This window comes from Acipenser ruthenus, chromosome 15 (genome assembly GCF_902713425.1).
Source record: "Acipenser ruthenus chromosome 15, fAciRut3.2 maternal haplotype, whole genome shotgun sequence".
Taxonomy (NCBI): Eukaryota; Metazoa; Chordata; class Actinopteri; order Acipenseriformes; family Acipenseridae; genus Acipenser; species Acipenser ruthenus.
Window position 1 is genome coordinate 791,621 of NC_081203.1, and position 12,758 is coordinate 804,378.

At 44.1% G+C, this 12,758-nt stretch overlaps 1 protein-coding gene across 1 annotated transcript in view; it reads left to right on the forward strand.

Moving 5' to 3' along the window:
* LOC117396785 (voltage-dependent N-type calcium channel subunit alpha-1B) overlaps positions 1-12,758 on the forward strand; it is a 112,816-nt gene that overhangs the window by 35,479 nt on the left and 64,579 nt on the right. The window contains exons 6-8 of the mRNA XM_058986715.1: positions 6,114-6,205; positions 6,588-6,740; positions 9,356-9,543. Of these exons, the coding sequence (XP_058842698.1) occupies positions 6,114-6,205; positions 6,588-6,740; positions 9,356-9,543 (433 nt within the window). The remainder of the gene's footprint in view (positions 1-6,113; positions 6,206-6,587; positions 6,741-9,355; positions 9,544-12,758) is intronic.

Below are 12,758 nucleotides of genomic sequence, written 5' to 3' on the forward strand. Positions count from 1 at the left end.
GATGTCAACGCTGAAAGAAACGTCTGCCTCCAAGCCAGACAGGGAGTGCTGGACGATTCTTTTCTGCATGAGAAAAGGGAGTTCAGAAAGGCAGACAACATGCCCACTGCAGTCCTGCTATTAACTGTATGGATATCTAGAAGTTTACAGATGGTCCCGAAACAGAAGCATAAGACCAGGCTGTAGTGGTTGGTCGTTTTGGATTTTGTCCCCCTCCAAAAATCACACTACAGACGAACAGCCTGCAGGAACAGAGTTTATACTCTGTGCTGGTAGATAACGTTTTATTACATGACCATCTTTTTAATGATGGATTGATAGAGTGATGGACAGATAGGCTGATGGACGGAGAGCTGCCTCGCTAGTTATTTTAATAACTGTTAAATGAACCCACTGGCCTTCTACTGTAAAAACCAGTTTCCCAAGCTGACTTGTGAAAAATTCAATTATCCACTTTCACGTCTGTTCGTATCAGTAATGAGTGCTTATCATTCCATTTCAGAGGTGTGAGATTAGCAGAAAGTGCTGCAGCATTGTGTTTTTTTTATTTATTTATTTATTTTTGGCCACACAATTTTGTTAAAGCTTGTGGTTCCCTATTCTTAAATTGAAACAGTTTGAGTCCGATCTCCTGAGCTTTTACCCAGTGGGGTAGACAGTATACCAGTACAGCTCACGGTCGATATTTAGCAAACAGACTGGTTTACTACACTGTTCCATCGCTCAGCCTCCTGTGCTCTCGGCTCCAGCAGATGAGAGTCGGACGCAGAAGCAGCAGCTGGTGGTATAAACTAGTGCAGCGGGATCGTTCTGCTGCGCCGCGGAGCCGCAGTGATTTATTGAACAGTCGCTCTGCGTTGGCAGACTGTGCCCTTAAAAAGCAGTCTGACGTTATCCCCGGTGTCCGCGCACAGCAAAGAGACCTTTACTGGGCCAATTAGCTGGATCTGCAGGAAAAGGCTACAGCCCTGACTGGTCACTGAGTGTGCTGGGCTGGGGGGGGGAGGCAGTGAGGGCACCACCCACTCCTCTTAGGCTTACAACATACCCCTCCCCCCCCCCTAGATGAGTACAGGGCGTCGAGGGAGACCAGGACCTGCTAGAGGAAGTCATTGCAATAAGACAGCGGGGACTGTGAGATGAACGCACTGTTTAATCAACGGCACAAAAAAGAGCATCATGACGTTTTTTTTTTTGTTTTTTTTTTGCACTCCTGCAAAGCAAAGTCTGAAGAGAATCGAGCCCTTAATCATTTGTCAGGCTGAATATATTGTTTATGAATATTTAATAAGGGCTTGAATTATGTACAGTTCCGGTATGTATGGAATCTACTGTGCATAGCAGTGGCGCTGTACACATGAAAGTAATTAAGAAAAGCAGCACTAGGACACACACAACAGTATGTTGAGCAGGTAACTGCACCTGTAATAAATACCCTTTAGTTTAACAGTAATACTATCTGACTTACTGTACAGTTAAACTGAGCGATAACCTTGAAGTGTATAATTATTATTGTTCGTGCTGCTTCTTTTGATTACTCTCATGTGTACAGTGCCATTGCAATGCACAGTCGATTCAGAGTGTTTCATATATAATTAAATATGCATAAACAATACACTCTGCCTGTTGTTGTTCTTGTCATTTAATTTGGATTGAGTTAACCTTGATGAAACTGAACTAGCAGTACGTTTATTATTTAATGAAGGGAGACCCGGTGCATGTTGTACCTTTGTGCACATGTGTGAGGTTTTGTTATACAGCATACAGGATGTTTCAGTTCAGTGATACGACATGACATTCCAGTCCGGCCGCCTGAATAAGCGCCTGACAAATAGCCTGACGGGGATCATAGATGACTGATGGCTGATAGCATCAGCGTTCATATATTGGAGCCGGCAGTGATGAAATATCGTGCCTCTGATAATGCGTCTTAAGGGGGATATTAAAAGGCAGTCTTGTGTTGCGCTGACACATTAATCTCTGCAAGCGAAACAACATCCAGAATCATCGGCACGTGGCTTGCAAAGCAGCTCACCCCTTCACTGTAGCCCGAGCACCCGTCTGTGACCAATGGCTGGGCTGAATGGTTGCTATTTGGGGGATAATGGTGACTGATGGCATCTTATTAAATGCTAAAGAGATACAGCGTAATAAAGTGGTTTGGTTCTTCATTCCACTTTGTAACACAGAACAGCTGTCGTACTGAGCTGGATTGAATTAGAATGCTAGCACTAGACTGTTCCCATGAAAGAACTGTGGAAATGACAGCAAACACTAGCACCGGGCTATGCTGCTGGTCTTCAGCTGGCCATACTGGCTCAAGAAGCTGCTTCAAGCACAGACTCCTAGATGAATGGGATTGCTGTAAACCTGCACAGAAGTTTGTGTGCATCTGCTGGCTATCTGGTAAGAAACCAGTACCTGTTCTGAATCCCAGCTCTTAGTGGTCACCGGCTCTGCGAGAGTGATGCTCTGGCCAGGTGACACAGCAGGATTCACAGTCACAAGCACCATCAAATAACAGACTACCGAACTAGTTAAATAAATAAACGCGCCTATCTCCCCAGGAAAGCGCCACGTTGATGATACTCAAGAAACGCCTCGGCAATGCCCTGTAAATTCATTATTCAACATTATAACGTGTGTAACTGATGCAGCTGCTTTTAAAATCAATAGAAATAAATGGTTTCTTCTGAGGAATGGCACAATAAACATAACGCTTTTCTCGTTGAGTGGTTTTGAATACTGCACCGCCTGTTATGTAGTCAGGGGAAGGTACAGTGATCCGCACGGTTTACTGCATTCTTACAGTGAGTGCATCCTGTTAACACGCTTCCATCCATCTGAAGGGCTCTTTATAATACCTGTCACGAGCCGCTTGTGTGTGAGCTGCTATGTTGCGAAGCACATCATGAAAAAGCAATGTATAGTGTCCATACATGTAACCAGTTCACATGATCTGGGTTGTCTTGTAATCGCATGTATCACATGTTGGAGCTTTAGCCTGACAGGCCAGTTCTCCCACCTTTGACCCTCTGCAGAAGGCCCACAGGTGCCACATACTCATACAGATGCATATTTCAGCTGAGAACTCACAAATTCAGAGTTCCGGAAAAAGAACAATGCGAATGAATTCTAGAATCGCCAATTAAACTTAAGTGTGGGTCATTGGTGTGGAGGAGAACTCAAACCCGGAACGTCCTGGAAGACAATCTCCAACTGGCTATTAAAAGGATTATAAAAAGGAAACTCTATGTTCAATGCTGTAATACGCCTCCTCTGAGAGCCCAGTGACCTGTAACTGACTATAACAGCGCTTATTTGGTCCAATACCCTTAATACTTGGAGGGCTGCACTCTGGGTAAACAGCTTGATATACACAATTAGGCTCACTCAACAGAAGCTGCTAAGCAGATTGAGTTTTTTGGCCCCAGTTATAAAATAGCCACAGATGTTTTTTTTTTTTTTTACGTGACAATTTCATTTAACCTTCTAAAAGGGTGGAGCTGGAGCTGGATATTTCCTATGGTAACAGGAGAGATGGAGAGATACTCATGCATGTATCGCAAGGGCTCATCCTGATTTATATACAGTACCGGTGCATTCATTTAATTGAATTGCTATACATATTTTTTCTCTTGTTTTTTATTACAATCAAAGAAGCAACCAGTGCATACAGTTTCTCCCAGTACAGTTTTCAATGCCTAAAACCCCAAATATACTGTATGCAAGAAAGCTGCTAACTTTGCTGAGCCGTGGCGTTACCCCGTCGCACAGAGGGCTATGTAGATTGCAGCAATCTCCAGCTACTTTTAAGCTTGCCTGGTGGGGATTGCATTCACAGTGACACATTTTGCAAGGCACCCTCTTTAGATGACTAAGCCTGTTAATTATTATTTGCTTATTTAGCAGACGTCTTTATCCAAGGCGACTTACAGAGACTAGGGTGTGTGAACTATGCATCAGCTGCAGAGTCACTTACAACTACGTCTCACCCGAAAGACGGAGCACAAGGAGGTTAAGTGACTTGCTCAGGGTCGCACAATGAGTCTGTGGCTGAGGTGGGATTTGAACCGGGGACCTCGTGGTTACAAGCCCTTTTCTTTAACCACTGGACCACAACAGCTTGGTTCATTTGCCTTGAATGTCCTCTGATGTGCAGGGTCCTACAGATTGGAGGAACACTGTTCTGCTTGTTTAGCGTTTTGCTAAAGCAACCGCTGTATAAAAAAGGGCAGCGCTGTATTGCTGCACAAGCTTTGAACATGGCCCTGTATGACTTTGCACTTTTGCTGAAAGTACTGCAAGTCTAAGATACGAGATAAAACTGGGCATGTTCGCTTGACTGGATCAGTAACAGCGGTCACCACAAATGTTCTGACATTCCTCTGTGATTGATCCTGAAACCTAAACCACGGCAGAGCCAGGGACTTCTCGAGAGGGATGCTTTATGGAGGGCTGCTAGCTGAAAGCTTGAGTAACAATTTTGCCGGCTGTGCATGCATTACATCCTTTTTGTGGTCAGGGACCACTGAAATGTACAAGCGTGCCTAATTGGTGCAAATCCATTCTCAAGAAGAAGAAAAAGAAGTAGGGTTTCCTAAACGGTTTTTAGAGATGCGCTGCAAACAATAAACCAGCAAACCAGCCCCACTTCATGATTGCATTTGCTCATTACTGGAGCTGTTATTGCATTTTGGTGGTCTTAAAGTGATTACCCTCATCCCTGCAGGGAGCAGAAAATGCATCAGAGATAACATGCGCAAGACATTGAAATTTAAGATGACAAGAAGAGAGAGAAGTGCTTGCAGGCTTTAACTGCCTAGAAGAAGGCAGGGGGGTAGGGTTAGTTGTTGATGCATTTTATACCACAACATCCTTCAGCCATTCATGGTGTAATGCATGTTTTAAACTCCAGCACTTTTCCGAACAACAAAAACAGAAAAAGTAATTCAACTATATGGAACGTTATACTAGAATAACTAGAAAGGGATAGATTCTCAAAGCTGGCACCATTTCTGAAAGGGAAAAATGCACCCAAAACAGTTGCCAAACCAGAAATATAATTCCCGGGTTTGTAAGGAGCCGGAACTTGATTGTTTGTTTTTTCAGAAAATAAATGTTGACAATTTGGAGCTAATAGCTTTGAGATTGTTTTCTTTGAGCTTGATGTACAATAAAACTGTAACCTCTTTGCAGTCATTGTTCACGAGCACAGCCCTGTGCAGACTGAACGCTCCCGCTGGTATGACAGATCCTCTCCGCTGAAGAAGCCGGGTCCTCCTCCCCCACCGTTCTGCCAGGCAGCCAGGGAGAGAGGAGCCTGTCTGGGGCAGCAGCTGAGCCCATCCAGTGTTGCATTATCGAGCTGGTATCGGCGCTTAAGACCAGGAAAGTGTTCCTGGAGTGGCTGAGACAGTGTTGAAATGCTAATACACAGAAGTAATCGGGCAGTGTGCAGCGGATCATTATAGCCTGTCTGCACAAACCTGATCTGAGCAAATCTCTTCAGAGAGAGAGAGAGAGAGAGAGAGACCTGTTGTATTTGTGTCTGTCTTACGCATATCGCCGACTGCATTGCTGAATATTCTCATTAAAACCAGCTGAACTGTGTTGAAAAAAAAAAGTATTTCGCATGTTGCAAATACTCGACACAAAAATAGTGTATGTGATATATTTTTTTATTGACATTTCCTCCCTTCATACAGTTGCCTTGGCTTCTCTATATGATGCATAATATAACCTATATTACATTCCACATATATATCTATATTGACTACTTGAGGTCAGTTGCAACCGAGTGCTGCTATTGTGCACAAAAACTGATCTTCATATTGTGTGAAACAGCACCACCTTCTATTGTGAGATATGATTGCAGCCCCACTGCCTGGGGTGCAAACCCCACTGCATACTCCCTAAGACAAAGGACAACATCTGATGTTATTATTGATAAGTTTACTTTAGTTCTCTATAAAGATAGCTACTGTATGCTTGTAATAGATGTTCAATGGATATAACTCACGACGTGAGCCACAGCTTTAGAAAAGCCAGTGTCTAAAACTCAAGAACGTCAGTCCTGAAAGTACTAATTGAATTTTTTTTTTATTTTGCAGTATTTTGGCCACAATCGGGGCAGACTTTGATCTAAGGACCTTAAGAGCTGTCAGAGTGCTACGGCCGCTGAAACTCGTGTCAGGGATTCCAAGTAAGTACATGTGTGAGAGAGATGCTGAAACGGTATAACTATATATATGTGTAGGTATTCAGAATTTGGTTGGTTTCAGATTTGCTCACTCTCTCTGGCTCCATTATATTTCAGAAAAAAAAACTAAATTATTCTTTGGGTTCCTGCTTCAGTAAGGGTTTTCACTTTGTGCTCGCAACACCTCCACATTTGATTGCATCCACTGCTTGGTACGGCCACCATCGTTCTCAAAGAGGACTTTGACCATTGTTGAGATAAGATTAAACACACCGCACAATGCATTGTGGTTAAGACGCTCGCTTGCGGTGTGCGGTGTTGTCGGTTCACGCCCAGGCTCCACCCCCCTGGTACACCGGTCTCTCTCCTGCTCTCTACCCCCCAGGTCTCCAGGTGGTCCTGAAGTCTATCATGAAGGCGATGGTGCCCCTGCTGCAGATCGGGATGCTGCTCTTCTTCGCTATCGTCATGTTCGCCATCATCGGCTTGGAGTTCTACATGGGCAAGTTCCACAAGACCTGCTTCAGCAATGAAACAGGTAGGCTCTTCGAAGCACTGCCTGACCAGCAATAGGAATCAGGACGCCCGGCTTTTAACACTCTTATCAGTGTTAAACTCTCATTGAAGAGGAGCCACCCTCATAAAAACTAGTAAAAGCATAGCACAGTGTAATAAAGCATGGGAAAGCATAGATAAGCACTGTAAAGCCCAGAGCGGTATGGCAAACTGGTAAATACATGACCATGAGGACAGGCTGGGAAAAAATTCAGTGTCACGCTATATCACGAACGTTTGTGGTGTCAAAAGTGTCAGGTTACTTATTGTATATTTTTTTAGAATGAAGGGTGTGTTTATACAGTAGGTATTCAATTATTGTTCTCCTTGTAAATTTTTGAAGCTCATCACTTTTCACATTTTAATTACCGCTATGCTAGCTTCAATACCTTTGCGATACGCACACATACAGTTTAACGACAAACAGCAAACATTGTAGCAATGTTTGGACAAACTCCAAAAGCAAAATCATCAACACAGTTCTTATTTATTTTTGCAGCGCATCCTAACTGTAAGTGCTATGTCCGCTGTGGTTCTGTATGTGACCAATTAAAAAGTGCGTGTTTATCTGCAACGCTCTGTAAAGTTCTGCAGTTTGACAGCAGCTGGAGCTTGCTGTACTTGCAGGTTTAACAAACTGAGCGCTGAAGATTCATCGTGTCCACTAACACCAGGCTGAGGCCAGGACAAGCTTTTCCATTTTTGAATGCACACTGTGTTGTTGTTTTTGAAGTGTCTGCCTGATTCCCACCTGTGAAGCAGGGCCAGCCTGCGGTATTTGGTCGCTGACACCGTGTCGGGTGGAAATCCTGGTCTGGATCCAGAGTGCAAGAGATCAGGCTAGATTGTGGGTCTTTCTATTTGCACGGATTAAAGAACAGGCATTTAAAAGCTGAGATTTCTTACCTACAGTAGTAGGAGGTAGTTGAAAAAAGTGTTGCACTGCCGTTGAGTTCCTGCAATGGCTTCTTATGCAGGGGTATGTCAAGTCCAGGTCTTTGTTCCAGCCATGTCCTTAATGGTCTTGATGCACCAGATCATGTCCTCACACCTACTGAAATGCGGCAGAACTCCAGGACCAGAGTTCTAATGGAACATCATTAATGAAATCACACTGGTAGAGCTGATAGAATGTAATGCTCTTCTGCTTGTGAGGGAAATAAAGCTAGGGATGCTGAAACAGGTTAAAGGCTGTCAGCATGGGAGCATATAGTTGCACAAGTTCGTTCTCGATGTTACAGTTAAACTGGTAAGTGTGCAGGATGGAGATCCATTTCCGTGACCGACAGAAATCAGCAGCCGTGACAAAACATTAAAGTCAACAGGAGGCTTGTGTTTGCCTGCATTTCCAGGATTGTAGCTGGAGCTGTCAGCTAGCTGAAGCCCTCTGTGCTGTAGTGCATAAAGACTGCCTGCAGCTGTTCTGGGAGTCGTCACATTTGCTGATCTAATATTTACTCCTCTAGATCCCGTTGAAGGAACGATGCAGAAGCTGGCGGCATTAAAATATTGAGCCTTGTTAATCCTGGGCTTGATCACAGTGTCCACTGCACTGCACTGTCATGAGATTCTTCAGTGCACTGGCAGGGGCTTCAGAGCCATATTTAATACAATTAGGAGTTGCAGTGTTGCGCCAGCATACAAGCTTCAGACGCAGTGGGATTACATAAGAGTGCACATGGTTAACAGAGCTTTAGACTAATGTATTGTTGGCTTGTGATCGGAGCTATTGAGGTGCGATCACAGAGTTCTAACCCTAACCTTAATTCTGACCCTAACTCCAACCTTAACTCTAATCCTGACCCTGATCCTGACCCTAACTCTAACCTTAACTCTAATCCTGACCCCGATCCTCACTCTAACCCTAATCCTGACCCTGATCCTAACTCTAACCTTAACTCTAATCCTGACCCCAATCCTCACTCTAACCCTAATCCTGACCCTGATCCTAACTCTAACCTTAACTCTAATCCTAACCCTGATCCTAACTAACCTTAACTCTAATCCTGACCCTGATCCTCACTAACCTGATCCTAACTAACCTTAACTCTAATCCTGACCCTGATCCTCACTCTAACCCTAATCCTGAACCTGATCCTAACTCTAACCCTGATCCTAACTCTAACCCAATTGACAGCAGTGCTAATATTAATAGTCTGTATTTTTGTCTTTTCTGCTCTGGGGCAGTTTGCTTGTTTTATTTTCTTCATCTTAGATCGATTTAAAACAAAAAGGATGGATGCATATTAAAATAGATAGATTGATTTATCTACATATCATTTAAATATATAAATCTATGAGGCTATATAGAGATGGCCCAATCTACAGATAGAGACTTTTGCAGACAGAGAAATCTTGTGCCAAAGACCTAGAGAGATTGATGGATTACTGTAGATAGACAGAGAGTGTTGGGTCTATAAATAGAAGATAGAGAAACTGATAGAGTAAGAGAGGGAGTTATAGAAACAGAGGGATGTATAGCTATAGGCATATCACTGTAGCTACGGTACACCTAGAGCTCCAGGTTACAGGCAGACAGGTCCCTGTTGATCCAGATGCCGGGCTGCTCTAACTGGCTTCCTCCTCGATCTTTTCCAGGTGAGCAGGTGGTAGATTACCCCTGCGGCACCGAGCCCCCTGCAAGGACCTGTCCCGTCGGCTCAGAGTGCAGGGAGTACTGGATCGGACCCAACTTCGGCATCACCAACTTCGACAACATCCTGTTCGCAGTGCTCACCGTCTTCCAGTGTATCACCATGGAGGGCTGGGTGGAGATCCTGTACAGTGTGAGTACACAGCCAGCACAGCCGGCACTGAGGGAGTGTGAAGGGGTGCGCGTCCGAGACCAGAGATGCTGTACTTAAGTGCTCACGCGCATTTAGTTACACTATACAGCACATCACAACAAACCCCCACAGAATATATGGCAAATTGGTCTTATTTGTATTCAATTATTAACACGCTGTTGGTCATGAAACAAAAATAGAAATGTGTTTTATTTTCCTAGCTTCAAGTTAATTGAACCGAGCCCTTCGTTTCTTACAGTTTTCCCTAAGAATTTACGAGCGAGTGTTTTGACGTTTTATGATAACAGGGGTGATGTTCGTCTTGGTGTGGATGAAGTTTGGGCACCTTAATGTGAAGAAAAGTGAGAAAGATCCTCACTCAAATCCATTACAGTGCTACCCTTTTATAGGCGTGAGTCCCAGTTAAGACGCTGTGGTATTTGTGTACTGCTCTTCAATGAGAATGTAGGTGCTAGTGGAATGGGATTGAGGGGTACATGACCATACTGCCTCCTAACTGTTTCCATCCGCAGTGTAAAGGGCTGCCTGGCTGCATGTGCATTCAAGCCTTAGTAAGCCCCATAGGGAGCAATAGACAGCTGCACTGTACCTGTAAAAGGCTTCCTGGCGGGCTTGAGAGAGAAACGAAGAGGGGGAGCAGTAAACCGAAGCACACGAGAGAGTCAGATACCTGGATCCAATCTGATAAAAGAAACCCGAGACTGGAGCAAACCGAAATGAAGGCTTTCTTCCCACACCCCTCGTGCACTTTGAACAGCATTCAGTTACCTCCCCGTTCCTCCCGTTCAGAGCCTTGCCCTGGAGAAGGTCACGCTCCTGGATGATGGGTATTTCTGCAGAGCGCTTCCGTGCAAGCAGGCGAAGGGGATTCTGCACTGTAGTGCTGTTAGAAACGTTGCCCGGGCTTCAATCTGTTGCCAAAAGTGTTTCAAGAACACCATATGTTAACCTGTCGAAGCCTGCTGCTGCATTATACAACACTCCAAACACTTTATCTTCCCAAGCGGAGCTCAGAATAGCGCTATTGACACCGCGCTGACAACATGACAATGCTCCAGCACACTGTTTTCATTCTACACCCGTGTCATTTGCATGTACAGTACTGGGCGTATGCGGTTTTGTTTCGAGATGCACATTGTCTTTGTTAAAGCTTGCACAGGCAAACAGTGCCTTTTTATTACCCTCCTGGGCTGCAGTGACACTGCCAGACAGAGTTATTCTTTGAGAAGTCTTTTATTTTCAGTAATGGTTCAGTAATGTGATGATTTCATACTGGTTGCGAGATTAACTGCAGCTCGCATTAAACCTCTACTTTTTATATATATATATATATATATATATATATATAATATATATTTTATATATTAAAATGAATATATACATTTATTGGAGGTTTTATTCATAAGTGCATAATTCAACAGAAGTCTGGTGCTAATATGCCAGTTTACCTTTTTCTTGACTCGAATGTGAACATAATGAATAAAATATAACCACCATGTACTATATGGATGCGGTTCTGAAAATTGAATTATTTATATTTTCATTATTCTATGAAACATAAAATAAAATAAAAAATCTCTCCATCATTCAACTCTCTCGCTCGCTCTCTCTCTCTCTCTCTGTCTTTCTGTCTCTCTCTCTCTCTATATATATATATCTATCTATCTATCTATCTATCTAATTTTATACTTTGTCCAGTAATGGTTATTTTTGTCTGCTATGAAAGGGGGGAGGGGGAAACAACTCGCAAGCTCTTCCTCTCCAGGCAAACATTTCTCGCATCTCACTGACTCTGTTCAGCGGTGCTGCCATGTGGACATCCTTTAATGCACAGTGCCGTAGTCTCATCTCCGTTCGTACATTTATCGAGGTCCTGGGAGTAGCCAGTGGGCTCTTTGGCTCTTCCAGATAAACAGCCCCTGATCCTGGTCGAGCGCCACTTCGCTTTGTTGCCGGCTCGCAGAGTGGAGCAGCTGTCTAAGATTGAGAGAGAGAGACAGCTGGAGCTTGGGAGAGCTTGTGTAGCTTATGTAACACCGAGGCTTGGATGTTGATGGAGGTATGCATGATCCACCGGGTGGCACTGTGCCAAGTTAATAAATATCCCATAGAAATATCAGCGGGTAATTATAATAATATATACAATAAAGCTGTATGTGTTGGTTTATGGGGCTGTTTGATATTATTTCCAGAAAATATTTGCAGTGCATTAGAAATCTCATTTACACCTCTGTTCTTTTGATTGGTTTATCCACGTTGGTTGCATCTTCTATTGGCGTGGCCAATCCTGTACCGTGCAGAGGGAGGGTGCACAGGGCAGGGCAGGGCAGGGCAGGAAAGGAAAACCACTTTATCCCACCATGAAAGCTTGCAAGCGCCTGCCCTGAAACACACAGCACTGCACCCCCACATCTCCCCCACCGCCTGAGCTGTGATTGGAAACTGTAGTTTCTGGGATGCCGTCCAACCAAATTAGTGGCGTTCACGCTACTAACAAGAGGCTGGTGGTTCAGTTAGCAGCACACATGCCTCTGAGCTAAAGGGAAGGAGGCCTGTATCCAGCTGAAGGATGACCTGGCTTCCAGACTCCCTCGTACACCACAGAGCCACGCCTCAGTGGAGAGACTATAGCATTCTGCATCCATCCCCTCTGACAGGCGAAACACAGCAGCGTTCCTGCTAGCTAATGCTGTCATTTTCAATCACCGATAGCAATTAACTCAGAAATGTACCTCAGAATTGACCCATTGTGAAACTCTTTTACAGTGCAGTACTACAGTATAACTACTGTACCCTGGTCCTATAAGGCAGAGGAATGTAAGTCACATGTTATACCTTCACAAACACTGCATGCTTTCATTCCCAATTTTAGGGGAATTTTGTATACATATATTCACATTCTTTTTTTTCTATCCCAAAAACCACACTGAACAAAAATCAGGCACGATTAGGGATAACTACATAGCTGTAAAAGCTGCAAAGCCTTTGTGTAGTCAGAGGCATTAGAATGGTGCATTTGACAATGCACACGACCACGGAGATGGTGCAGAGAGTGTGTATGCTCAGTTAAGGGCACTATAATTTAGTTTGTCGCCAGCGGACCGCAGCAGGGGAGAGGCTGAGCATTTTTATCAGCTGTTCCATATTTGACGTGAGCATGGAGCGTGAATTACCGACTTAAACAAACGCTGGCA